We start from the raw sequence: 27744 nt of genomic DNA, 5'->3' as shown, positions 1-27744 counted from the left end.
AGTTCCTTCAATGGGAGGTATGGGGTTTTAAAGGAGCAGTTGGGTGGCAGGGAGCCAAGCCAGCAGAGCTATGACTCTGCATCTCCCAGCAGATTGGGGGGGGTTCAGCTTGTGGGAGAAAAATAACCCAATTACCCTCGCATTAGCAAAATGTCGGGTTTGATGGTTGTTGCCGAACGGTGCTGCATATAGCCTGGTAAATAATTAAACCGCTGACCACAGAGTGCAAAAGAGCTGGGAGCCAAAGGCATAAATACCCAAGGCTGAGAAATAGCTGCTCCTAAAACCTTGTCAGGTTTTGTCACAGATTCCATTCCCAGGAGCCTTAAATTCGGCACAGGGCACCATGACGCAGGCTTAACCCTCCCGGGGCCAGGCAAGGTTGCACCCAGCGGCACGCCCTCCACTCCACTGCTTGTCTTGGAAGCAGACAAGTGTTTTGCTAATGTTCTAGCTCCGTGTTTTAAATAGCCGCATGTCTACCCGGCTAAATGGTGGCAGAGCAGCTCTGTCTGGAAGAGGCTGTTTTTAGAAGGAAAACAGTCAGAGGAAATGTTTTTGCCAGAAATGTTGGAAGTGGTACAAAACCAAAAGGGAGCATGCAAACGAGCTCCCCGCGTTGGGCAGGCTCATGAAATGCCCTGGTTCAGAGCAGTGTCTGGGTGAGATTGAAGGAGGGGACAGACCTCTGTTTTGGGGAGGTGTGTGACCAGCCCCAAGGCCATGCTAAAGCCCCGTGTTGGAGGCTGGAGCCTCCCCCCTGGCCATGGGGCTTGGGCTCCCCAGCCAGCAGCGGCCGTGCCCCAGCCCTCTGCACACAGGGAGTGGCTGCACAAGCTGCCTCGGCGCTCCCAGCTTCCTCGGGCTCTTTGGTTCCCTGCTAGATATCTCCACCACGGGTCAGACAGCCCTTGGGTGCAGCCTTATGCATCTCGGTTAGGGAGGTGCTACGTGCCGCTCTCCCAAATACCTAAGCATCATCCTGTGGAGAGCTGCACCAGGTGGGGAGCACCTCTTGCATCTCTTTTTCCGTTTCTCTACAGCAGTGATACTGCAGGGCTGGCTCGCTGTTTACCCAGCAAATCTCTGTGGTCTGCTTTGTGAAGGCAGCTGGTGGGAGGGTGAGCTCCACCGGGACAGCACGGAGCTGGGCAGGAGCTCCTCTGCCTGCAGGAGCAAGTGTCGTGGTCTTCAACCAGCCTCAGTTGTGCACACTTCTGTTTTTGTGGGCACAGCTTGCGTTCTCTCCAGGCTGATTAACAGAAAATGCAAAGCATCCATAACTCCATCACAGTTTACTGGGAGCCTCAGTGGATCTGCACCTTGCAAAGTCTGCTCTGGAGAGTCTTAAATTAGGCACCAAAGGCAAATGACTTGCGAAGCTGCTGACCTTAACCACTTGTCCTTTGCAATTCTCAGAAAATGTGGCTATTCATACTGCTGTTGTTGCAATACTGAAAACTCTGTGCTGAAAGTTAAATTATTTCCAATCTATATGGTTAGGATGCTACATGACATTCCGGTATGTAATTTTATAACGAAGACGTCCATTTACTCAGTGGGCTCCTGATAGGACGTTTGGTACCGGATGTGGAATTGATCTATTTGCAGAATGTTTGCAAGGAGATTATTTTTGCGTAAACCTGTTCAGCAAGGTTTGCTGCAGGCACAGGAGGACAGAAGAGCCAGTAAGTCAGAGGACATTAGAGAAGTGTCCAAGTTTTAGGGACTCATTCAGATTGTTTCGAAGGATGATGGCAGGAATTACTTTCACGGCAAGGAAAAGAGGGTAACATGGACCTCCGTCTGTCTTAATAGTACCTAGCTCTTTCATCCATTAGTCTCCAAGGCTTTTGTTGCAGAATCAAAAATGCTCTATCTTGTTTTGTAGATAGGGAAATGATGCCTGAGCAGGATAATGACACTTCTCTAAGGGCATTCCCCAAACACTGGTAGGATGGCCTAGTTCAGTGCTGAGACAAGGGACAACCTTGCAGAGGCGTTGGAGATCAGGACGGATTTAGGATGTAAGAGCCACGTTACTTGAGCACTTCACCCTTACTTACAATTCAGCTGAATTTGAAAGCTCGTTATGCTTTCTTGATTAACATAATTTCAAAAGGCGTTCAGACAGTAAGGTGATGAACTTGATTTAAATACCTGGCCAGGCTGGACTTGTGGCAGGAAGGGCAGGAAAACAGCCTAAAGCACATGCCCCATGCGATAACTTGTCCAGGGGCAGTGCTGGGGTCGGGCCAAGCAAGGACCCGGCTATATTCGGCTGGGTGACCCGTGGTGTGTGGGGCTGGCACCATCATGGGGGGGCTACCTCCCTTTGGAGGACAGGCACCAAAAGAGACAGCTTTGTTTATATTGATTTAGGAAGAAATACAGTTAAAGCAGGAGGACACAACTGGTTTTACTGCAATTGTAGCCTCCAAGCGCTTTTATGTGGTATTTCTGCAACAGCGAGCAATAAGTGGAATTATCTACTTGACCGATATTAAACCGGTGCATTGCAGCTGTCACAAAATTCTTCTAAACCAGATCTTTTTGCAGCTCCTTTTATGCCAGAAGTGCTGTTTCTTCCAGGTTACCTGAAAACCCGAGGTGCTGGACATGCACCCGTTATTGGTGTGGTGTGTTTGGCCAAGGCAAGGGCACTGCTCAGCTCAGCTGGTTATGAGGCCCTGCTGAGCGAACACTCTGCAGACACTGAGCTGAGAAGCTGCATTTAAGGAACCTGATGGACCTTGATCCCTCACCTTCTGGGCAGTGCTGAACTGGGAGGTGTACCCATCCCTGAATAAAAACTAATTCCATTGAGGGTAGACTTATCTGCAGGCTGAACGGGGCAAAGCTGCGAGGATAACCCATGCACAGGGCATACAGCAATGTCTCAGCGAATCCATGCAGGCTTGTGCTTAATGGAGAGATGTTGTGAAAGCTTCTGCCTACTGCTTAAAAACTCGCGTTGGACTTAAAATGTGAGAAGAGGGCTGACTCCCTCTCCACATATCTGTAGTCAAGAGTTGTCAAACATGTTGGAGGTGTTTATACCCCAGCGGCTCTGTTTAGCTGAAGCACTAGCCTCATGCTTGCTAGCTGAACCAGGGAAGTCTTTGTCTTTCTCTGCACCTGAGCCCACGTGGACGTTCCCTTCAGGTGGAAATTCTGGAAACCTGCAGCCACGGGTCGCAGCAGCCAGCAAACACTTTGCAAATTCACTGCACAGATCCATTTCTCTTCCTGGAATTGAGCCTTACACAAACATCAGAGCAACTGTGTTCTATGTGATGCATCGTTTGAGCCTTCTTTCCAGCAGATTCTGCTTCTTTTCCATATCAACTCAGATACTAAATCTAGGACATGGATGCTCAATCCCGCCTTCTGGGCTCTCGTCCATCAGATTTGCAAATTTTTTTGTGATACAACAGTAATAGCAAGCTGCTTGTGTTAAATGGCATGCTATCAGGAAAGCCTTTCCAAAGGGATCTCAGTCTTTGATCATTCTTTCTATTATCAGAAAACAAAGTATGCCTTTCGATGATGAAAAACGAATGCCCAGTTCGTCCTTCAGAATGGTGCTGGGTTCCTGCTCCTCAGACATGGCACAGCAAGCCATTCCACACCAACGTTGGATACAAACCCCTGAAATGTGCAAAGTGATAAGCCCGTCGTTTCCTCTGCCGTACTGGTGATCAACAGCATCTAGCACAGAATAACAAAAAGGAGGAATACACTTTGTTAAAGATGAGCATTTGATACCAAAAATTAAGCATGGCCATAACAATTACAGCCATCTAGTGGGCAAAAGTTTTGTTTTGCTTTGTGTTTTTTTTTATTAAAAAAGTATTGATATGCAATTTTAACAGGAAAATATCCGTAAATGGCAGAGGTCTATCAAAGAACTAGCAGGAGGAGGGGCTTGCACCCTTTTTTACTATTTTTCATGAATACATAAAATCTTAAATATTTTCCTTTTGGCATTGTACTTTGGAAATGTTAGGAAAATTAGGTCTCATCTGGCACTACCATTTTAATGAGGGACTTGCTGAGAATATCTGATGAAGTGCGTTATTGCTCATGCTTCAGCCAAAGGGACAGGACTGATTTTTTTAACAGAGATTTCCTTTCTCCAAATGGTTCATTCCATTTTAAAGTTAGATATATGACGACAAAACCTTTAAGTTAAGTAGATGGCAACGAATCAGCATGCTTCACAGAGTGATTAAGAATCTCTTTCTTCAGTTGCTTTGTATATGTTCCTTTGGCTCTTGATGTCATCCATCATTTCAGGAGCTCTTCAGGCATCGAAGGGTATTTCATGTTTGATAGCATCTCTAGTGATTTCTACTGAAAAAGCAAATTGGAAAGTAAGTATTTTGTCTAAATTTTTGCATATCAAAAGGAAGAAAAAGTACATCCCTCTCTTTATCTTACTTCCATATGTGGCATATGGGCTGAAACTATGAACTTCAGATCTGAATTCCAAGAACTCCAAAGCATTTTGATTTAGCCCATAATAAAATCTGCACTGGGAGTTCACAACAATGCTTTTTAATCCACCTAGGAGGGAGGGAAAAAATCCTCTGTAAGAGGGTTTGCTCTGTTAGAAGTTGGTGAGCTTTTTTTTTTGTTTGTTTTATTATTTTTTTTAACTTCACTTGTACTCAAAATTTATAAAAACATATTTACAGAACGAACCTTCTCAGAATAATCTCTGCAGGCTTTTGATTGCATGCCTTGGAGTGGAATAACAGGCTATAGGATTTTTAACCCTATGACAAGCAATAACTGGCTGTGAATTTTGGAAATCCTCTTTGGCATGTGTTCAAGCCAATATTAATGAAAAACGCCCCATGCCAATCTCATGACTCATCCCAACCGGCAGTTTCTGACACTCATCCCATAAGTCGCTGGCCTTCCCTGGGAAGAAAACAAAGCTGCCCCTCCCTTCCTTCCTGCAGGCTCATGGATGTGAACTGCTGCTAAACCGGTGCATCTTTTGTATTGGCGAGTATTTAATTTGGGGTTTGATCTATGGATTTCAAAGGGGAGTTTGTCACTGCATAATTCTTTTCAACTTGTGAGCCCTGCCATGCTGAGCAGCTCTGTGGTGCTGCCTGCTGCCACCCCCCATTTCATGTTTAGGGCATGAGAAACTTTTTGCAGCCAGTATGCAAAATCCTTTTTGTACCTCTGGTGCAAATCTCTCTAAAGACAGCTACACATAAAAAAATGTTATGCTGCTTCTAAATCCTACATATATATATTTGCAGGAGATAGTACATATATATGTGTGTACTTCATATATTATTGATATAGTGCACAGATATCCAAGTAACCGTTATCCATAGGCAGACAATGTTTGCAAAGGAAAATGCTGTTTAAGTACCATGGTCCTGCGGAATCGTGTGTGCTGGGCTAAGTCTTGCCCTGTGGCCGTTGAGTGAGGGCCTCTTTCTCATCCCCCAGGTGAGAGGTGAGCAGCGAAAGGCAGAAGCTCAGCTGGTCTGATCGTCAATTTCTTGACCTCTGACAGTTTATATTTTTTTAAATCACAGACTTCTCTAAGCATGGGCTGTGCAGTTTAGTGTGCCATAAAAAATCTTCGATAGATACAGAGCTAGATTTGTGATGCAGTTACTGGTATTTCATTAACCTTTATCTTGACAAGTGGAAATAACGCGCTGTGATTCAGGGTAAATTTTTCACTTGAAGAGAAAAATGGAGCCAAAACAGAAGCGAATGGCCTAGAAATTAATAAATACAAATCCTGAAAGCACAAATCACCTTCCAGCGGGACCAGGCCGGTTGTGCATGTTGCTGATGAGTGTCTGTGCACTCTGGATCCTGACAGCATGGGTACGAAACTGCTAGCACCGTGCAGCCCCAGGGAAAGTGGTTTCTAGGAGGGCTCAAGCTCAACCCAGCCTCTCTTAGGCTGCAGAGTCTGCGGTGGCCGGCAGAGTCCCCCAGAGGAGACGGCAGAGCTGGTGAGTAATAAGGATAACTGATGTTTTTCCAAGTCAAAACCAGCCTGACTCACCACTATTTTGTTTCTTTTATTGTTATTTGTATTGCTCTGATGCCAGACATCAGATCTCAGTTATTGAGCCCAGAGTTTTATCGCCGTATAACAGGAGAAAGTGCCCTCTGAAATACTTCCAGACTAAATCAGTAAGAGGAGAAAAAAGGAAAAGCAAAGCAGCTTGCTCACTGCCGCCCTGCGATTTGGGCCTGGAAACCCTCCTTTGCCCTGCTCCTGAGCACCCCCGCTCACCCATGGTGGCATATTTTTCAGCTGGCCTTGCCTTGCTCTACACTTAAGTTTGTAAGTTGTTGATACTGTGTAGTTTTCCAAATCAGAGACCTGCTCAGAGCCTGTGTCCCTGGACCCCCGGTGCTCTAGCACTTGCTGCCTGCAGGGGCTGCTCATAGCAGCACCATTCTACCAAGGTCTTGGTCTGAGGGCACGGGAGAGCAAAGTGTGCCTGCAGAAAAGGAGCAGAAGGTAGATCCACCACAGACAGAGCTCTGGCCCTGTTGTCCTACAGCGAGTGGCACAGACTTGGACAGCTACTGCCTGTCCTCTGCTAGGTGAAGTCAGTGTCTGTTCCGGGGCAGGGATGCCATGGACATGTCTCTCTGGGGCTGGTATCTAACATGGAAATGTCTCTCCTGAGCCAGTGTCTAGCATGGGATAAGCATCAGGCTGTCTGTGATATCCATCAGCCTCTTGAGGTTTTTGTGACACCCCAGGTGTTACCATTGCAGGGAGCAGTCATACTTACTATACCTTGAAAGCCATCGTCCTTGCCCCAAGGAGTTTAATAAAATATAAGGCCCTGGATCCGGTAGCATCAATAGAAGCAGAACTGTTCCCAGATCCAGACAGAGAAATACAAACAGAGAGAACCTAGATGTAAGAGAGACAAAAGTTGGCTGGAAGATCAATGCAGGAGAGATTTGTGAAAGGTCTGGGGTTTAATGGAATGAGTAGGATGGGACTTGGCATACATCAAAGCTATTAGGAGCAGCACAGAAAAACTTGAGATTCGGACAGTGAGAGGAGGTAGAGGATAGCTGGAGGAGGAGTCTGGGAGGACAGCAGGTAGAGGGGGCTATGTTTTGGCTTGTGTGCACCAGCGGAAGAGCAAAGGCAGCTGCAAGGCCTGGCCAAGTGTTGGAAGAAGGCTCATGGCTATATGAGAGCAAGAGGACAGGGTTGCCTGGCAGCAGGGCAGGAGGCAGGGCAAGGCAGTGTTTTGGCCAATCTCAGCTTGCGTCTTGGTTTGGGAAAGCATGCCTGGCATTTTTGTCAGCGGTGTCTCTTGAAATAAATCACCACCCGCTCTGGAGACTTGTGCCTGCGTCTTGGGACAATTATTGCTTTCTTCCAGCCTTGGCTGTGTAAAAATGCATTGCTACTCTTTGTGAGAAATTCTCATCTCCTTCTGTCAGTCATCTTGTCTCAGCAGGGAAAAAAAATCCCCAAACCCTGTCGTATCAGAAAATGAGAAAATTATCAATATCTACAGTGTATGTGAAAAATATGAGCTCTTTCTCTATTTGGGAGAATGGATCTTGGTTGTAAAATCTTATAAATGTTAGCAGCTTCTCAGACATTCAAAAATGTTAATGATCCTATGGTACTAAAATAGCTTGCCATAGAGTTCTCCATATTACAAATACTGTCTTGCCCTCTGCAGCCACCTAAAAGACTCTATCCAGGATGAATGGCCCTATGTGTCCCTTTATGTATTCAGAAAGCAGAGTCAGGATTAGTACGTTCATGCAGACACAACAGGCTCTGATGACTGTTGCATATCTGGAGTGAGGATCGAGCTTCGGTGCCTGCAATCAGGTTAATAAATACTATTGCCTTCCTCCCCCTGAGCGTAGGAATAAAAACCACCTGACAACAGCTGTATCTCTGAATTGGAGCCCGTCAGTGGAGGAAATCTCTACTTCAGCCAGCTCCCCATGAGAAACCTGGGGCAGCTCCTTCCCCGCTTCAGGCTGCCAGCTCGGCAGGCAGAGCTCGCCTCCTTTGGGTGCCCGCAGCTCCTGCCTACGTGCACCTCCGGCGGCTCTGCAGGACCGTGGCTCTGAGTCACATCCCCAAGCATGCAGAGGAGTGGTTTAATTCAAATCCAAACCCAAATTTATTAGCACTACCTGGAATCACAGGTTTGAGTCCTGGCACCTGCGAAGGCGGCTGGCTTGAGGCCTGTGCGTAGGAACCCTTGCTGCTTCTACGGCACTCCTGTGGTAGGGCTCGCAATTATATTTGATTTTGTTCTGCTTTTTCCTTTTCATATATTTGTCCCTTTTGCTTTTATGAGCCATCAATTGTTTTATTTCCCCACCAGATTAGTTTATTCCTCTCACTTGTAGCTTTGGGCTTTTGCAGCTGAATAGGACCCGGGAGACCTGAGCGTCAGGACTGAAGACAGAGCACAACACAAAAAGGGCAGCAGGTGCTCAGCAGACACCACGAACCACTTAAAATGTCTTTTGTTTATTAGCTATTGTTTGGTTAAATATAGTACCTGCAGTTCGAACAATAGGCAGTAGCAGAGGACATGCTTTGTATGCACAGGGACTATCACCGAACGCCGAGGCAAGGCCTCAGCGCATTAGGCCGCAGGCAGAGTGCAGCGGATTTGCCTGGAAAGCCCCCGTAATGCCATTATAACCGGCCCATTAGCAGAGCTACCGAGGAGACTGCATAAATGATGTCTATCTCGTTTCTGCGAGCCTGCGGCGGGCAAGGTTTATTTAACCAATTTGGCACAGGGAAGGTGGACGTCGGTGGGGCCCTGGAGCCATGAGACGGTGGATGGTGCTGTGGGAGATGGGTCCAAGGCACCCAAGTGGGCCACCCACTCCTCTTCCTCCCCTTCCTCCCATGCTGGTCCCCAAGGAGAGGCTTTCTCCTCTTCTTCAAGCCAGGCAGGTTATTTCTGGGATGCTGGAGCAGGAAGCCCTGCAGATCCATCCCCACATGGCCTGCTCAGATCCCCCTCCCATCCCAGCTGGCGTTGTGTTGTGTTGGGCCTGCTCTGCTCCTGGGCTGCCTGCGGCCCAGAAATGGGGCGTTTTCAGACACTTAAGCATGTGTTTCTTCAAAACTTGTGGTGGGACTCTAAAGGGAGCTACTGTTTGCATGAAGCCATCCAAAGATTTTCGGATGCCCCAGCTGAATGAAATGTGAATGTGGGTTTTGTTGTTGTTGTGTTGTTTTTCTTTTTCCCCTGTTAATTTCCTCTGTTCTGAAGCAGAACTGAGCTTTCTGATATGACCTTCCTTTCCCAAAGAAATATAATGGCTTTGAAAAATTGCCTGTATTTTATACACCCAACATCTGGATTTGGTAAAAATTCTGAAACTTCTTTAACGCTACTTGCGGTCTAGAGGAAGGGAGGGCGATATTTAGTTGATGATCTTTGCCCTCATTTTTAAGAAAAAAAAAAACAAACCATCAATTCTTCTGCTGGCAATTGAAAAAGCAGTTAGGCTGAACTCTCTTTTAAGTGAACAAACACTTAACGGATCTATTTATACCTGCCCTGAAGCAGACTACTGTAGGTGGAAATGCTATAATTATTTCCTTTCCCTGCTTTCTACTGTCCTATAAAGATCTCCTGGAGCAGCTTGTTAACAAGTTACTGCTGTACATGGGTGAAATTAAAATCAAACCCAGGTTAACAACAAAACCAATTTGCCTAAAAATGACTAGAACTAGCTGTAACAAAGGTGAGACATGCCTGAAGGCTGCTAAGAGAGAGCTTCTGTTGCTTAGCCCCATCTATCTAAGAAGGCTGAGAACTACAAATGATAAGTGTTTGGCAGCTGAGGGGGGACCGGGACCTGATTAGTAGTGATGAAGGGATGCAACAATTCTTTTTTCCCGTGTTTCTTTTCCCATCAGTGCATATTTTCAATTTAATTTCCCTCCCAAGGAGTCCCTCTCCTTGGTTATCTTCCTGCTTTTCTCCCTTCTTCTATTCCCTGGGTTTATTTCTAGAGCAGATGATCTCTTCCATTTACCACCCAGGTTAGCTCTAGTTTCAGCATCAAAGATCATTTAAGCTGCAAAAAGCTTTTACTGAGTCCACGTTACAGCCCAGGAGTTGTAAGGGAGTTGTAACCCAGGAGTGTCTGGTCACCAGACAGCATCTCCAGCTGCCTCTGGGTTGGCGCGTCGGGGCTGTGTGCATTCCTGTACTCTCAGTACTATGGCCCCAAGCCATTATGTTTCATATCAGGAGGGTCACGGACTAGATTACAGCTGGTTATGGTCCAGGTGGGAGGTGCTGGTGAAACAGGGGAAAAAAAATCATTAACACTCAACATGGCAGCCTGTTCCGTAAAGTAATTTTTAATCTGGAAAATGAATGGAAAAGGATGTTTGTTTTTTTTTTTAAAGTGCCCATAGATTTTTAGCACTCTGTGTTGCTATGGGTTATTAGGAATGGCTAGTGGTAATATTTACTATTGTCTTCTGTGATTACAGAGTCCAAATTATTCAGTTATATGAAATAAGCCCTATACTGTTTAGAACTATGAAGGGTTGCCTTTTAGTTCAAAGCAACAAGAAATGATCCTTCTGGAGCAAGGGGGTGGCTGTGCTGCAAGTCCTGATGCTACGAATTTCTGCTCCCCTTGAGGTACAAGGGGACAGGACCTGTGAGTTACAAACAGACGGTGCATCTCTAGAAGCCCGAATAGAGCTGGATGTGCTGAGTGTTTTATGCTAAAACACCCCCTAAATGTGTAACCGCATCGTTCCTTTGGGAAGATGGCAGGCTGGTGGGGGGAAGGAACCATGAGCTGGCTGTGGGGAGGGTGGCAATGAGTCCCCAAGGAGGGAGTCCTAGCAGAGATTTCAAAATCCTCACTATGTCTCAAAAACAAATAGACTATCTTGATAGCAGGAGATGCAAAAAAAAAAAAAAAAAAAAAAAAAAGTAGCGATTCAGTGAATTTTTACTGCAGTGTATTTTGGAAGATTTGCCAGATGGCTGGCAGCAAGACTTTTAAACTCTGACTTCTTTTCTGAGCCAGCCATATTATCATCCATCAGACAGTCACTTTGGACTGACATTGCAGAGTGTGGCTGTCTCCTTTAGGTTTGCCTTGCTCCTGTTTATTTCTAGCTGATTTATTTATATCGGGAACTGATACAAGTGGCACAATTTCTTTGTTTCATTAAAAGATTCCTTGATCTAAACTTTAAAAGATTTGTCTACAGAGAGATCAAAGTCAACCAAGCATATGTCTTGCATCCCTGAGTTTTTCTGATATTCTAGTCTTCAGGTAAACCTGGAAAAGACATTTTGCTGCAGAGTAGTAAACGGTGTTGATGAGGTTAAGGCAGAGCTGGTCACCGAATTGTTGCGTACTAATGTGTACCTCTTGTCCAGACTTCTTAATTATTATTTTCTAAGAGGTGAAACAGTGTTGACAGAGCTTAAACTATCAAACACTTGTCAAGGTAAAACTGAGAGCCAAATGCAAGCATGGAAAATTACATCCCACTGCCCAGCAACTCACAATCAAGCAAGTAAAATACGATTTGCACAGCTGAACGGAGGCATTGTCAGGGTGCTCACCAAGGAGCCGAGCACTCCTGAACTCGATCCGCCACAACCTGTGGCTTACTTCTGGGAAAGCTGCATATGGCTCATTCTCTATAAGAAGCTATTAATCCTAGATACCTCATTTATTAATTTTTGGTTGTGAATCTCAGCCAATCCATGTCCCCTGATTTCTAGACCAGCCAGTGGTGGCAGCTGCCACCAGGACAGAGCTGTCTTGCTCCCTGCTGTTGCTGGAGGGCCAGTGGAAACCTTTTCCTCCCAGCTAGCTCAAATGCTCCCTGAATTAGCAGGTCTCAAGCACGCGTTTCTGCTCCGTTGCCTGTTACCTGCTAGCGCCGTTGAAAGGAAAGGGTGTTTGTGGATGCTTTGAAGACATAAAGCTCTATAGGATTGCTGCATGTTGTTGTGGATTGTTTGGGTATGTCCTGGATATGAATCACCTTGCTCTTTCTGACCTACTGTCCTAATTGAGCTTCGTGTATTCTTCAGGCACTCGTCACTGTCTGTGCCCTACCTTTTGGCAATAAAGCAGCAGCCTGGAGCTGCAGGTGTTTGCCCCGCTCCCTCATTCCGTGACAAATTAGAGGAGATTTAGTAAATGGACATGCTGAATCATGGATCCTCCCCAAACGTGACCCCGGATCGCTGCCCCTTTGTTTTGCTGTTGTCTGCAGTGGGGTCAGGCTAGGACATGGCTTTCCCGTCTGCTATGTGAATTTTACTGCCCTGCATGTTCCAGTAAAATCAAAGGCCTGAGATAGGGATTCTGTGGAAGCTTTTTTTTGTCAGTGACTTTACCCTCGTTAGTTATCATTTAGAGCACAAGCCTTGGGGCAGCACCAGCACAGTTCCTCCTGTTTGATTACGCGGGCACTACTGCTTCTTCAAATACCTCCATGGCCAGGTGGATCAGAAACACAAGCCCTGCTTCTCCAGCATGTTTAAGAAATGTGCTCTTCCCTGACCACCTTATATTTTCTATATATTAAAGGGGGAACCGCCTGCCTGCTCCCAAGCCCCCTGTGGTGAGATGCAGCCTGGTCACAGCCCTTTGAAGAACTTCTACCCAAGGGCTTATCTTCACTGCAAAATTAGCTCAGGCTTTCAGCCAAGGGTGCCCCAGCCTCCCAGCTCTGCCCTCTCCTAGCAGCGCAATGGAAAATTGCCGTCAAGCGACCCACCAGTGGCTGCAGATTAGGGTTTAAATGCTGCTCACGCTGGAGTCGCTGGCGTGGCTGCAGTGGTACAGATGTCAGCCCGTGCTGCTCCGCGCTGCGCATCCCCTGGTCCTCCCGTGAGAACCGCTGCGATGCTCGGCTTGCCACCTGGTGCTGCCCCGATTCTGCTGTCCCCGCTCGGCTGACAGCTGGGCAGGCTGGTGCCAAACGCTTAGCAAGAAAGGTCTGGGTAGGAACACTGAGCTTGAGCACCTGGTGTCTTCCCCTTTGAAAATAAGCTTCTTGTCAGATAGGTGAGAGAGGGTTGTCCAAGGTGGCCTGGGCTAGGAGCACCAACCTGGGGGGAGCCATGGGCACTTTATTCTTTGCTGCTACTTTTGAAGGTTTCAGACCATCTTTTTTTCAATTCTTTTTTTTTTTTTTTCTCCATTCTGACTTTTAATTCTTTGTGTTTTGCAATAATACAGTACTGTTACAGGTTGACCAGAAGAGATCAGATCCTTGATTCTGGCCCAGTTCTAGATCAGTTCTGAATTTTACGTTCCCCGTACATATTTGTAGTGCTTTTTGCAATTAATTTTACTCTTTTATTTTGGGGGCTCATTTGCATCAGGAAATACAATCCAACTGAGCCTCTTTTTACTCTGTGGAAGGAAATCCTTGAAGAAAAGTTGATCCAACTTAGAAGAGAACTTGTAGGTAGTAGACGCCCAGTCTCTGGGTATGAAGGAACAATCATGTTATTATCTTTCTGTCATTGGAGATAAATGAGATCTATTCTCCTGGGGGTGAGGCAGGCGTGATTGATCACTAGATAATAAAAGCTACAGTTCCTGGTAAGGAACAAGGTTGGGCTGTGCAGCTACAAGTGCTTGTGAAGAACCTAAGCCTGAGGTGTGTGTCCAAGTTGCTCTTCATTTCTGAGCTATTACCTGATACTAAACAAGTCCTATATATAAAATAAATTTCAACCTTTTCCCTATGTGATTTTCAGTGGCTACTAACGAAATACCTCAGTCAGCAGGAAAGATGTTCATAGTTAGGTGAAAACTTAACCAAACCCTGCCACCTCTGTGACTGCTTCCACTCCTGGTTCCTTCAGCTCAGGGCTGGTGTCACCTGCAAATCCCCCCAGGTGGGAGTGCTGGTTAATAATTGTCATTATTCCAATTATTTATGTCATGGCCCTTCTTCCATTCCCCCTTTTCACTACTGAGTGGTGGAGTCAGAAGAGAGATGACGCAAAGGCACAGGTTCTGGTTTGTCTCATTGCACAGAGCTCTTTGCCCAGGGTTCACTGCTGGCATTGCATCGCTCCGTTCTGGCATTTCTTCTTAAAATCACTCTTCTTCCACTTCATTTCAGAAACCAAAAAACATTCTGTTTCTAAGGATAATCACACGCTGATACCTCCAAATGGAGTTTTGCAATATGAGGCCATTTTCAAGAAAATAGATTTCCATTTAAAATACCTGGGGCTGTGTTTACTTGCAGGTGTTTGCAGGTGCTTTTATTAAAACGGTCTGCTATGAGCTGTGTCATGTATGTAAAGCAATGCAGCCCCAGATTTGACTGAAATGAAGTTGTGAGAATTTATGGAAAAACACTTTGTGAGAAAACATTCACAGCTATGTAGCTTTAGAAACTAGCGAGGTAAGAGTTGGAGTTTGGAGAGTGGCTATGAATATGGAGAGCCAGGAGATGGAAAAATCACAAGGGAGGCAACTGCACCAGCCGGGATGAAAGATGAGAGCTTCAGCAGAAAACTGATGAAGGTAACAGAGCAGGGGAAAGATGTCCTGTGACAGCGGGTGGATTTGTAGCATCCAGCCCCAAATGGGAGCATGAAACATAAGCTTGCTTGGAGTGGGGTGGAGAAAAATCAATCAGAAGATTTCACATGCAATTGTGAGACTATAGAGAGCTCCAAGACACCCTGGAACACTGCACCATTTACCCTAATCGGAGGGTGAGTCAGCACTCAATTATGTGCAGGCAATTTTATATTCAGTTTTCTATGCGTTGGCGACAAAGCAATTTAGATAATATGGTCGTATAGCAGAATCACCTTCTTTACAAGTCTGAGTTACATTAGCTGAAATAAAAAGTATGTCACTGCTCATTTTCCAGCGTATAAGATAATCATCATGTGGGATCAAGAAGAAATCTCTTCTTCTCATTGCCAAAGCAACGTAGTTGGGCAACACGGCTGGTTTCTCTCTTCTGAAGTTGCTAGTTATGGCTACTCTTGAGACTAGACAGATCCACCACTGTGTGCAGATACTGTCTGTAGTCTTGCATAGTAATAAGAGCACAAGATATAATAACTCCTACTGGTTTGTGTACTCAAGAGAAAACATTCTGTTGTAATGAAGTGGGTTATGTATCTGAAGGTATGTAAGGACTGCTCACTCTGTCCATCACATGTTAAAGACCTGTGATCTGGGAAATAGAAGAATCTGTGTTCTCTCCCTGCCACGGCTTTATTGGAATATAAAGTCACAAGAGTAATGTCCTGGGAGATTTCAAGATGTGGCTCAAGGTTTGCACAATGTTTTGCCATCGGTTCAGGAAAGATGTTATGCTAATCTGACCTTTTTTTCATGTTTAAGGCACGTATTATATTATTTTGGAGCAATTATACCCTTAGGAACCAAAGGTTGGAGAGGAAATGAGTGATTTGCTATACTTTTAATCAATGATTTAAACTGGATGATTGTTTCAATGGCACTGACGGATTCAAATCTTCTATGAACTACTCCTTAAATGAACTAGATACATGAACTGCATTAAAAAACACTTTGTGCATCCCAGGAGCAAACATATAGCTGGAATCTTTATTCCATTTCATTGTTCCCGTTGCCATAACTCCTTAGACTTTAATGTGAGTTGAGTAAGGGTCAGATATGGTGCACAATGAACTCAATGAGAAATTTCCATTGGATTTTTTTCCATGAATAATACCCTTAAAGACTCAGGGTCAAACATTCATCTGCGATAAGCTGGCATTTCTCTGTCCAGCTAGCACTTTGTGTCCACACTGCACTGCACTTCAGGCACCTGAAATTTCCTTTCCCTTCCTGTCCCCGACTCGTTCTGTTCTTCAGATTGGTTTTATGAGCTCAGCATTCTGTAAGTACGAGTGCATTTTAGCTGTCATGGTCAGGTTTACCCACAAATGCTTTTTTTTTTTCTACTAATTTATTGCACAGAAAGACCAATGATGCATAGAGAAGTATCTAAACTTACGTTCAGATCTTGAAAGCATTCTGCTTAGAAACCAGCATGTGTTCAGAGCCACTAGGTTTCTGTTCCTCTGAAAAGAAGCACCCTTGTTTTTTTATTAATGTGAAGATAGCTTCCAATGATCTTCCTCTATCCATCAAGATACTGACACTTGAACTCCTTTTACTTTGAAGTCACCATCACTCGGATTGTCACAGCTTGACAGCACAGTCAGTTAACTCGGCACTTCTCAAATTAATGCTCTCAGATTCAGTATCAATACATGGGACCTTTGGCTTTCTTACATGTGAAATTCTGCATGTCATCTGGTAGTCACTAAATAAACTCTCAAAGTCCTGGGCTGTGCATAAAGCACTGTTACTGACAGCAGCAGTATTGCGGAAAGGCATAAGAAACCCAGTTAGGGGCCACATGCTCCAGAAGCACAGATTGTTTCATTTATGCTTATCACATAAAAGCTTAAAATATGGATGGTTTCCTACAGAGCTGTATTATTCTTGGTTGCCCTAAATTCATAGTCAAGAGCCAGGTGAGATCTTCTATGGATGTTAAAATTATATCTTGTTCTGGACTTTATGGCAAAAACCGAGGCATCAGCACTTAGGGAAAGGCGACTTTCTCCGGAGCAATGTTGCAAGAGCAGTTCTTTCACGGACCGGTAAGCACTGCCTCTTTCAAAGATGACTTGGGATGGGAGGCAAAAATAGCTGTAGGTCTTTTTGCTTCCTTATTGCTTCCATATGACAAATGGATCATGTGAGAAACGTTGGCACAAAAAGCAATCCTTCCCTCCCTTCTCATTCAAGATGTGCCTACCTTGCTTTCTTGAAAGGCGAGAGAACAGTAAGGGGTTGATCACATCCTTACTAAGCCAAAAAACAAAAAAAAAATCATGGCTGGGAGAGCCAAAGGGTGAGAATTTGGAGCAATGGTTTAGCGGTGCATCAGGGCTAGCAAGGAAAGGTTGTATTGGCTGGATCTTGGCCTAAATAAATACGAGTTTTGATTTATTTCCAAGAGTCTCCCCTGGGCATTCTCCATCATATTTTTTTTACCCTAACTGATGATAATCTGAATGTCAAAAATTAGCAGAACCTCCGTGTTTATCAGGCATTTGTGGTAAACAGATGCCGCTCCGTTACTCCTCCTTTCAGTTTAAGCGGACTGAATGAAAGCAATTTCCTTATTTTCATATATTTTATATATTCCTCAGTTTTTCATATTTAGCATCTCCTTTTTCACATTTAGTATCCCTCAGTTAAAAAGATTGACCACTTTTCCTGGATTTAGCCTCTCAAGAAATAGATTTAGCAGTTTTCCTGGAAAATGCTAAGTAAGCAAAATTCTTTACTAAGGTCTTAATGAAACCTGCCTTCAGAAGAGACTTTTCAAGCTGCTTTCATCTGTCAGAAATTAAAAGGGCAAAAAATCAGTCTTTTATCTCCAGTGTTTATTTTTGATCCCCATAAAATAATTACGGTGAGCTGTCCTTACAGCTTAACAGCAGCTTTCTGTCTCTAAAACTGTTCATGAATGGCTGGTGGTAACGAGCACGGTGAAGCATCTGAAGCTGATTAACTGAGAAGTTTAGATGGCTATCAGCTAGGACAGACCTAACCTCATAATTTTATCTGTTAGCAGATACTGCAGAACTGATTGACATTAAACTGGCAGCATCCCAATGCAAAGGTGAACTCGAGGAAAAAATTATATCAGATTTTAATAAAACTTTCCTCAAAGGTCAACCTCTCTAAAGTGTAAAATCAATTTTTCTTCCTTCCTTCTTTTTCAGACTGTTTTCTCATAACTATAGAAAATTCTGATACTCATGAAATATATCCATTGCCTTTTTCCCTTAATGGTATCTGTCTGCTTGTGATCATTCTTTTTCTCAGTACTTTTATTTAGATTCACTACTCCCCATTTCTCTCCTTGTACCTGGCCTTCCCAGGATCTGTTCCCCTTTCTCAAAATATCACTTATCAGGCCCCTGGTCAACAACAGATCTTGCCTCATAGCAGCTTCAGGATGAAAAACCTTCTCACTTCATCCTTGAAGATGGCTGAAACTCCGGAAAGAGCAAAGCTTTGGTGCAAAGTCTTTGTTAAAGCATGCCAGGGTTCCTCTGGTTTTATTTTTTCCTTCTTACCCAGCAGCTGCCTTCTTGCTTGGGACTTCAGTAACTTTTGCCAAGTAAGCCACACGAGCACCGTGCCACTTAGGAGAGAAGGATGTCCTTGTGAGCCCCATGCTCCTGAGGGTCAGTCCCCTTTGCTTTCATTGGCCCAGCAAAATAATGTTTTTTTGTTGTTGTTTGTTTGTTTGTTTGTTTTCTATTTCAAGAAGAATCACTGATATCTAAGAAAGAACCTGCTTAGAAGTTTTTTTGTTTTTCAGAGTGTACTGACTGCACAGAGTGGGAGGTACCCAGATCTTGTTTCTTCATCCTTGGCATATAAGTTCCAGCACTTGATAGCCAAATTTTTAAAGTCTTGGCATACCAGAGCCAGTAACATCACATACTTTAAAAGCAAAGGAACTTCTGATGTGGGTGTACGGCTGTGCCCACCAAGCTGGGCTGCATGGGGCAGGCAGCCCCAGTGCATCTCATGAGAATTGGTACCCGGGCCTTTGGGGCTTCTAGGAGAGCTCCAGTGGGGTGCAACATCCCTCAGTGATGCTGGGTGATGTCTTGCAGTCCCAGCCTGTCCTGTTACCACAACACTTCCCTCCTTCCACTTCAAAGACTCTTTCTCCCCCTGTGGCAGGATTAATGATACAAGACCAACAGACATTTATCTAACTGCCAGGTTTGCCTCCCGCCAGCCCTTCCCTGCGTGCTCCCGCAGCCCCAGCACACAAATCCCATTTCTCCGAATTCCGCAGCCCCCTGCGCTACGGAACAAGTCCGGGCACAGCTGGGGCTGCTGCAGAGCCAGGCAGCAGTTTGCAGCAAGTCCTTGTTTGCCCTGGGGTAGGAGTCTGCAAACAGGAGTTATCACACACACATCCTGCCATGTGCACTCCACTTGGCACCTCCAGCTGCACGCAGCAGCCCCTGCCAGCCAGCTGCTCTTGATCGGAGGTGACTGTTTGCCCCCTTTGTGTTATTAGAGAGGAGCTTGGGGCTCCCCTAGGGGATGACCCGGCTTGGCTGCTGCTGGGCCAATGCCCCTCGAACTTCTTGGTTTTGGCTGATTTCTCCTCTTCTTGGTTATTCTTTACTCCATCAAAACAATGTTACAGCCAAGCTAATTTTGTGGTTCCCAACTGAAAAATCCTTGTGGTCAGAGAGCTCCTGAAGCCGGGTAACGTCTGATATGCATGTGCACACGCTATAACGTGTATTTATGGAGAAATTACTGCTTAGGCTGGTGAAGTGAAATGTACGAGCATCCACGCTACATGTCAAAATCGTTAAAAATAGATATATGCTGGAGATCAGCCCAGATTGGGTGCTCACACTGGTAGACGACAGGGAAAAGGGACATGCATTAAAATCAGCAAATGGATAAAACTGGGCTAGAGAGGGATGAATACAAGGGGAAAAGCTTTTCACTTTTTAAAAACCAAAGCCCAGGCTCTCATCCTAAAAGAAGAATTGTATTCCTAAATAGGAAAATGTTAAAAAAGAGACTGTACTATATTCAGGAACATATGTTACAAAGCTTTATGTCCATTGTGGGGATACACATATTCTGTAGGGGTCAACAACATTCATTTAGTAGAGGGTGAAAAGGATAAAGATGGGCAATGAGTATTCTGAGCCTTGCTTGCTGCGTCTCCTAAATTCTTGTCCATGTCGACAAAGGTAATTAAAAATTTTCCTGGGTATTTTAAGCTCCTTTAAATAACTTTTAAGCTTAATAAACTGTATTTCAGTTTTAGATAATGTATCGATCAATCCATAACCCTGGTTTAGATTTTAGAAGAACACTATCAATTGTTTCAGAAACCTTGGTTCTCTAGTTTAGACTGCAGGGACCTAAACTGTAGAAATTGTAGCTCAGTTGCTGGTGCTGGGGTAAGACAGCCATTGCAGGATATGGCTGTGTGCAAAGATGAGATCAAAACCCTTCTAGTTTAATATGGGTTAAGAGAGTCTCCTTACTTCTAATCTCACTCTTGCCTCCTTGCAATGCTCTGAAATACTTCCACTGATTTGTTTTGCTGGGGAGAGAAATTGTCAAGGTTTGCCAGGAAAAAATAGAAATGTATGTATATATATATTTAAGATTAATCTCGCAGTTGAACAGTATCGGCAACCTGAGTCAAATTTTGCTGCTGGAGTTGTGATTTTTTATCGATTGCGTTTTTAAAGATTTTTCTAGCAGGGAGAGGCAGACATTTTGTTATTGCTGTGTATTAATCAAAAGGGCTGAAAAATATTGCAGGCCTTATTCTCACATCTTTGTGGACCAAAAAAGACAGTTGTGTTTTTAAGAATACAAGTCATCCTGGATTAGACTCAGCTTTGAAGTGCTAGTAATTTAACACTACTACAGTTTGGCACCTACTTTTGATGTGTGCTGTGTGGAAGACAATGATCACTGCAGTTTAAAAGTCAGAATTTACTTTTCAGACCAATGAGGATGAGGAATGAGGAACCGAAACTTTCCTTGGACCCCTAGAAGGGGGCTTGATTCTTGCTGGCCTACAGAGCTTATTTTTAGGGCAATTACCTTCTTCAACATTTAACATCATATTTTTTCAATAGCACACAATATTAGCATTGACTGCATTAGAAGCTTCCTTTACATAAGGCATAGAAAAGTACCTCACCGTTTTTGCAGCTTTACAGGATCTCACAGCAGGCTTGATTACACATGTATTACCTTTGTATTTTTAATTCAGCTCCTAATGCTTCTCATGTAGCATCAAAGCCATTCAACAGAAAGTTTCTGCTTTTACAACCGCTCATTTTTTAGCAACTCAGCAGCACAGTTAGTCGGTTTGTAAAGCTACTTACTAAATCTCGCCTGAAAACATTGATCTCCCAGGTTGTGCAGTTTTTCCCACTTCAAAGGGAAATCCGCTGCTGCTGCCTCAGTGCAGAACTGAGCAAAGTAACATGTTGAACTGTTTACGGAAACAGCTGATGTTATCTGCCAATTTGTTCAATGTTTGCTGTACCGGTGAGATTTCTAATTTTAAAAACTGCATTTGTCTTTTCATCCGTTCCAGTAGTTATTTCACCCTCTTAACTTTTGTCGTAGAAATAATGACAACTTTTTCAAAGCGAGAAATCCAAGACTCTCCTCTGGATCTGGATTCCTGGCTGTGCTGCAGCGACTCTCACTCATCTCCACTTTGCCAGGGCTTGGAATTTTATAATCGCCACACCAGTTTCCAATTTGGGGAGCATGGTGATGACATGTGGCCCAATTTGCTTTGAAGGCACAGGCAACCCTTCACAGTGAAGAAAAGCATGAAAGATTAGGAAAAAAATCATGACCATTTTGAGCCTGAATTATGATTTTCACATTATTTGCAATACTGCAATCAATCCTAGTAACACCCATATTGATGCATCTGAATAAAAACTATGTTTTGCAATGAATGAGGCCCTCCAGCAGGACTTTTAGCAGTGGAAAATCCCCAGTATCACCCTCGCTACCTTTTGCTTCATTAACACTTCATTCCCCACCGCCTGACTCCCCCCGCGGATTTTAACCTTCTAAGGGTTAAAAACCTCACCATTTCTTCCCACTATTTCCAAATCACCCCAGGGGCCGGCGCAGCGTTTGTGCCAAAATGCTTTATTGTTATACGAACACGGAGCGAGAAGAAACACCACAGAAACCCCACAACCCTCCGCAGTCCATCTCCTTCAACGCCGCGTCCTGCTCTCGCCGGCCGCCAGCAGACCCCCGACGGGACGAAGGGCAGTCCTGTGAGGAGATTTGCCCCGGGGGGGCGAGGGGCGCTTCCGGCCGCCTGAGGGGGGCTCCCCTCGTCCCCCTCAGGCGGCCGGCAGCGCCTTCAGCCCCCCCGCCCTCACACAACTGGACTTTGACGTCGTCCTCCTCGATACCGAGTGACCAATCAGGCGGCTAGCAGGGCGGGCAGCCAGCCAATCGGTCAGCGTTGCTACCTGGGGGGAGTATTTTTAGCCTCGGCGGCTCGGCTAAGGAGGGGGGCTGCGCCCCTCCTGTCAGGAGCTGCCCGCGCTTGGGGGACGCCGCCATTTTGCGCCCCCTGACCATGCCCTAGGGGCTGCTTTAGGCCCCTCGCTCCTGCCCGTGGGGCTCCCTGCGGTGTCCGCGTTCCCTCCCCAAGGCCCCGCGGAGCCGTGACCGGTTGCTGCCGAGGCCCCCGCGGGCCGTCACCGCAGCGGCGGTCATGGGAGATGTAGTTCGGCGCGGGGCCCTCCTCCCCCCGCTCCCCCTCCCTGCGGAGCTGAGGGGCGCGAGGGCAGGCTTTGACGTAGCTAGTGACGCAACGCTGTTGCGAGGCGAGGAGCGCGCTGACGTAGCGAGCTGCCCCTCCACGCCAGGCTGGGGGGGGAAGGGACGCGGCAGCAACAGGGGGCGTGGCCTGTCGGCGACGGGCGTGGCCTGGTGGCGGTGGGCGTGGCTAAACCGGGCGACGGCCAGCAGAGGGCGTGGCTTGTGGGCGTGGCCGGGTGGGGCTTGTGGGTGTGGCGATGCGCTAGGGGCGTGGCAAGGGAGGCGATATATAGGGGCGCGCGGCGCGGCGCGGCAGTAGCAGAAGGAGCCGAGCTGCGGCTGCCGGGCGCGCACGTCGCGGGGGTGTGAGCAGCGCAGCCCTCCCCCCCTTTCCCTCCCCCCCTTTTTTTTTCCAACCCTCCCCCTCCCTTTTTTTTTTTTTTTTCTTCAATCTTCTTCTTTCCTTTCCCCTCCCATCCTCCGGGAGCCGGTTCGTTCGGAGAGATGATGGGGGCCGGGTGCTGAGCCGCACCCCCCCGCCCCCCCCCCAACACCCCCGTACCCTTACAGCACTCACACCCCCGCCGGGACTGTTTGCACTACCCCGCACACCCACCCGGGTGAGTACCGCCGTCTGAGGCCGGGGGGGGCCGCGGCAGCCACCGCCCGGCCCTTGAGGCGGATGGGGTGGCGGGGGGTGGGGGGGCGCTGAGGCGGGCACGGCCCCGCCGTGACGGTGGGGGGGGGGGGACACCACAGGGGCTGAGGGAACCGGGCAGGAGGAGCCCCCAGAGAGCGGGGCTGGGGCTGACGACACGGCACGGAGCCTCCTGGGGCAGGGAGAAGTGGAGCGGGGCCGGCTGGCCACCAGCGGCCGGGCCCCTGCTGTGTGAGGGGCACCGGGGGGGGGCACCGGGGGGGGGCCTCGAGGCCTCCTCGCCGCTTGTGCCCTCCGGTTGTCCCCTCACGGGCCCTGCAGACGCTCTCCTTCCTCCTCCTCCCTCCTCCTCCTCCTCGGTTTGCCGGAGCTCCCCGGGCCGTGAGGAGAGCCCTAACCGCCGCGTTATGTAACGCCCCGGAGCGCTTCGTGGGCCCGCAGCCGTCGGGAATATTAAAAATGGCAACAGCAGCAGCAACACCACAAAATAAAAGTTGGAAATGGCCGAGCTGGCTTGTTTGATCAGCTGCTCGTGCCCCTGGATCCGTTTTGGGGCGTAAGAAAAATGTACGGTGTCTGCCCGGCGCTCCTTGAAAGGATCATTTCTTTCCTAAAGGACGCGGAGGCGGGGAAACAAAACAGATGGATTAATAAATCATTTTTTAAATGCCCATTTTAACCACCCAATCAGCTTTTCTGTGCTGATTATGTCCCTTTTGTAAATATCTTCTGTTTGCCCTTGATCTTTTCCTTATCCCCACCCAGTGCTGATCCAGCAAACGTTTAAAGGTCGCCTTATCTTACAAACTATTCCCATACCATGTTGGGGAGAGCGCAAGTGGCTTGGAAATAGGGTTCCAGGCTTTAAAAGGAGATTATTCGGAGCAAGAAATAACAATGTAAATAACAAAGCTTTTTTTTTTTTTAATGGGATTTTTACTGACTTTGATTTCTCTAATCTTCAGTGACAGCTACACCGAATTTCGTTCATGGTGATGCAGTGCAGAAAAGCACACCCTTAATTGAAATTCTTGTTGAGCGTTTCACTTGAGCCAAAAATATATATTTTTTTGTTTCACCGGAACTTTTTGTATAAAGGTGTCTCCTGTGGATGAATACCTTATATTAGGGTATTGCAGGGTTTTGATTAGCAGGGTGTGTGCTAATACTTGATTCTAGTCCCTTCTGTAACTTTAGATAGCTAATTTCCCTTTTGTCCTTTGAAGGACTGACAACCATATTTTGTATTAAATATAAAATGGAGTCCTAGAGAAGGAGAAAAGCAATTGTTTTTGCTGAGGCTATGAAAAGCCTTCTTGGCTCAAGTAACTTTTTGAAATCTGGACTATAGACAACGCAAAATATGTATTTAGCTAATATATTACATTTGACCTATAGAATAATTGGTAGAAAGAGAAAAAAATGGGAATTGATTTATTGTAATCATTTTCGCAGTCATTGCCACCCTTGTGACAGCAAATTCATGCATCTGTTTTGTATGCATTGACTGCATTATCGTTTTAGCTGTTCCGAGGAAAGGCGGAATTGTTATATATGTACAGCGGACATTTTCTCTTCATGTAGTATAATTTCGCCAGCGCAGCATAATTCACAACATAATTTCACCAGTTGATGTGAATGGTTGGCTTGGACTTAAAATAAGTGCAGCGTAATTTTAGTTATTTGTGTGAAGTCCTCTAAAGCAACTGAGAATATTTTTATATTTCTGCAGCTTACAGCGTGACCAATGTGTTTGCAAACTTTAAAATGATAAATGAGCCTCGAACTTAAGACCTTTCAAACTAAACTAATAGTCCAGTGCTAAATTTTGCAGCTGAGTACCATAAATCATCCAAATATGGGTTGGTAATTGAACCCTTGACAGGCCTGGCAGTTCTGTGATGTCTTAAAAATTATACTTGCTGCTTTGTGAATAACTAAAGTGCAAGCTCATGTGATTCTGAAATACCCCATGCTGTATATGTAAACACATGCCTAGTGCATCTTCTGCAGTACCGCTTGTAAGTCATACCAAATGTAGTTGACACCCTCACCTCTTGCAGGCAAGAACATAAATAGTTAGCAATTTATTTTTTTTTTCATTTAAAAAGGAACCTATTTTATGCAGAAAATGAAGCTAAAAGAATAGGCCTTGGAGCTTGAGCTTATGCTGTCCTTATTTGGATGTGTTTGCTTTTGTTTTTTCTTAAAGGAACAAGAACACTCAAGGTGAAGGATAATAATCTACTAGAATCAGCACTTTGAATGAAATTTTGTTTCCCTGTGGCATCTTGAACACTTTCTTCGTGTTTTGAAACAGACTTAAACCTTTGTGGCATAGCAGCTATGCAGCTTGAAATCCAAGTAGCACTCAATTTTATTATTTCATATTTGTACAATAAGCTTCCCAGACGACGTGTCAACATTTTTGGTGAAGAGCTTGAAAGACTTCTCAAGAAGAAGTATGAAGGGCACTGGTATCCAGAAAAGCCATACAAAGGATCAGGGTTTAGATGTATACATATAGGGGAGAAAGTGGACCCAGTCATAGAACAAGCATCCAAAGAGAGTGGTTTGGACATTGATGATGTTCGTGGCAACTTGCCTCAGGATCTTAGTGTTTGGATTGACCCATTTGAGGTTTCATACCAAATCGGTGAAAAGGGACCAGTGAAAGTGCTTTATGTGGATGATAATGAAAATGGATGTGAGTTGGATAAGGAAATCAAGAACAGCTTTAACCCAGAGGCCCAGGTGTTCATGCCAATTAGTGACCCAGCATCTTCAGTGTCTAGTTCTCCTTCTCCTCCCTTTGGTCACTCTGCTGCTGTGAGCCCAACTTTCATGCCCCGCTCCACTCAGCCTTTAACCTTCACCACTGCCACATTTGCTGCCACCAAGTTTGGCTCGACCAAAATGAAGAATAGCGGCCGTAGCAACAAGGTCGCCCGCACTTCTCCCACCAACCTTGGCTTGAATGTCAATGACCTGTTGAAGCAGAAAGCCCTTTCCTCCTCCATGCACTCTCTCTACGGGCTTGGCTTAGGCAGTCAGCAGCAGCAGCAACAGCAACAGCAGAAGACTTCTGCCCTTTCTCCTAACGCAAAGGAGTTCATTTTCCCCAACATGCAGGGTCAAGGTAGTACCAGTAGCATATTTCCTGGTGACAGCCCCCTTAACCTCAGTCCTCTCCAGTACAGTAATGCCTTTGATATGTTTGCAGCCTATGGAGGTCTAAATGAGAAGTCTTTTGTGGATGGCTTGAATTTTAGTTTAAACAACATGCAGTATTCTAACCAGCAATTCCAGCCAGTTATGGCTAACTAAAAATAAAACAGAAGTGACATACAAGTAAATACTATTGTACAAGTTAAAATGCACGTACCCAAGGGTGTATCTTTTTTTTCCACCTCTTGAGATTTTTTTTAAGGCTTGTAGTATGAATACATTCAAGCTTGGTTAGATAAATACAACATGCATCATTTTTTCATTTGCCAACCAAGCACAAAATTATTTTATACTGAAATGTACATTACGAAAATATACTCTCAAAATATGGCCTCTTACAGTATTTAAGATATAGCAAGGACATGGCTGATTTTTTTCATGTGTATATATATATATATGTGCACAAACATATATGTATATATATATTTCAGAAAATTGGCACTAATAAGTGGGTTTATTGGTCTTTTTCTAATTGTATAATTTAATTTAGTACAAAGTTTGTAAAATATCAGAGTATATATATTGTTTCTACAACATGGTATTGCATTTATATCTTTTTACTACAGTGATCTGTGACAGCTGCAGCAGCTTCATGTTGTATTTTTTTTACTGAAATTGTAAGATATCCATCTTAAAGACATCAATTCTAAAAAAAAGTTGTGTACAGAATATTCCTTAGTGGTGGAATTAAAATGTACGAAATATTTGCTTTTTTCAAAAGAAACACAAATTGTATTTTCTGTTAAAAGTTTAAAGATTTTTGCTATATATTATGGAAGAAAATGTAATCGTAAATATTAATTTTGTACCTACATTGTGCAATACTTGAAAAAAGGTATAAAAGTATTTTGAGTCAGTGTCTTACATGTTAAGAGGGACTGAAATAGTTTATATTAAGTTTGTATTAAAATTCTTTAAAATTAATTGACTGTTGTGGTCTGTTTTTACTGTTCTGCTGAAGATCAGAGTGCTGTGCTTCTTGTGTTGTCAGTGCTAATGATGCAAAAAAGTCTGACTCAGTGCATCACAAAGGAGCGATGGAAAGGGTTGCTGTATTGATGCACCACAACAATGGGTTGCTTACCTAAAATACTTCTGACAAAGCACATAACCTGATTAAGTGCTTGCCTACAATTACTTGAGCAAATGTTCGCTTGTTTTCCATAACTGCAGCTTACTGAAGTCAGAAGGTGCTTCGCTATTTTTCCCTTGAGAATTAAGACTACAAACAGTGCGAATGTTGACTTGTTGTGTGACGTGATTTATCGAGAAGGTACTCAGGTGATTCAGTGAAATTCCCTGTCCATGTAATCAGAGCGCATTGGAACTATTATCTCGGGAGGTCCTAGACCAATGCATCAGCGTTTGTTTCTGTATTAGGGATTAATAGCTCAGAAGCTAGGCTGAATAAAAGTGCTGATGTACAGTTTACT

The 27744-nt window shown here is 45.1% G+C and overlaps 1 protein-coding gene across 2 annotated transcripts; it reads left to right on the top strand.

Moving 5' to 3' along the window:
• Nucleotides 1-27235, top strand: TOB1 (transducer of ERBB2, 1). 2 transcript variants are annotated; one of them, XM_040530424.1, is made up of 2 exons: nucleotides 1-17; nucleotides 25296-27235. In XM_040530424.1, the coding sequence occupies exon 2, from the start codon at nucleotides 25430-25432 to the stop codon at nucleotides 26408-26410; it is 981 nt and encodes a 326-aa protein (XP_040386358.1). In that variant the 5' UTR covers nucleotides 1-17; nucleotides 25296-25429; the 3' UTR covers nucleotides 26411-27235. The 2 variants fall into 2 exon arrangements, with proteins under 2 accessions (XP_040386358.1, XP_040386357.1); XM_040530423.1 differs by lacking the exon at nucleotides 1-17 and adding an exon at nucleotides 22619-23045.
• Nucleotides 27236-27744: the final 509 nt, after the last annotated feature.

The sequence above is a fragment of the Cygnus olor genome, chromosome 18 (genome assembly GCF_009769625.2).
Source record: "Cygnus olor isolate bCygOlo1 chromosome 18, bCygOlo1.pri.v2, whole genome shotgun sequence".
NCBI classification, from domain to species: Eukaryota; Metazoa; Chordata; class Aves; order Anseriformes; family Anatidae; genus Cygnus; species Cygnus olor.
The sequence above is the reverse complement of the archived record's forward strand: the minus strand, read 5'-3'. Positions and strand labels throughout refer to the sequence as shown.

Excerpts from the sequence above, each read along its gene's own strand:
- TOB1 (XM_040530424.1), top strand. The coding sequence starts at position 25,430 with ATGCAGCTTGAAATCCAAGTAGCACTCAATTTTATTATTTCATATTTG.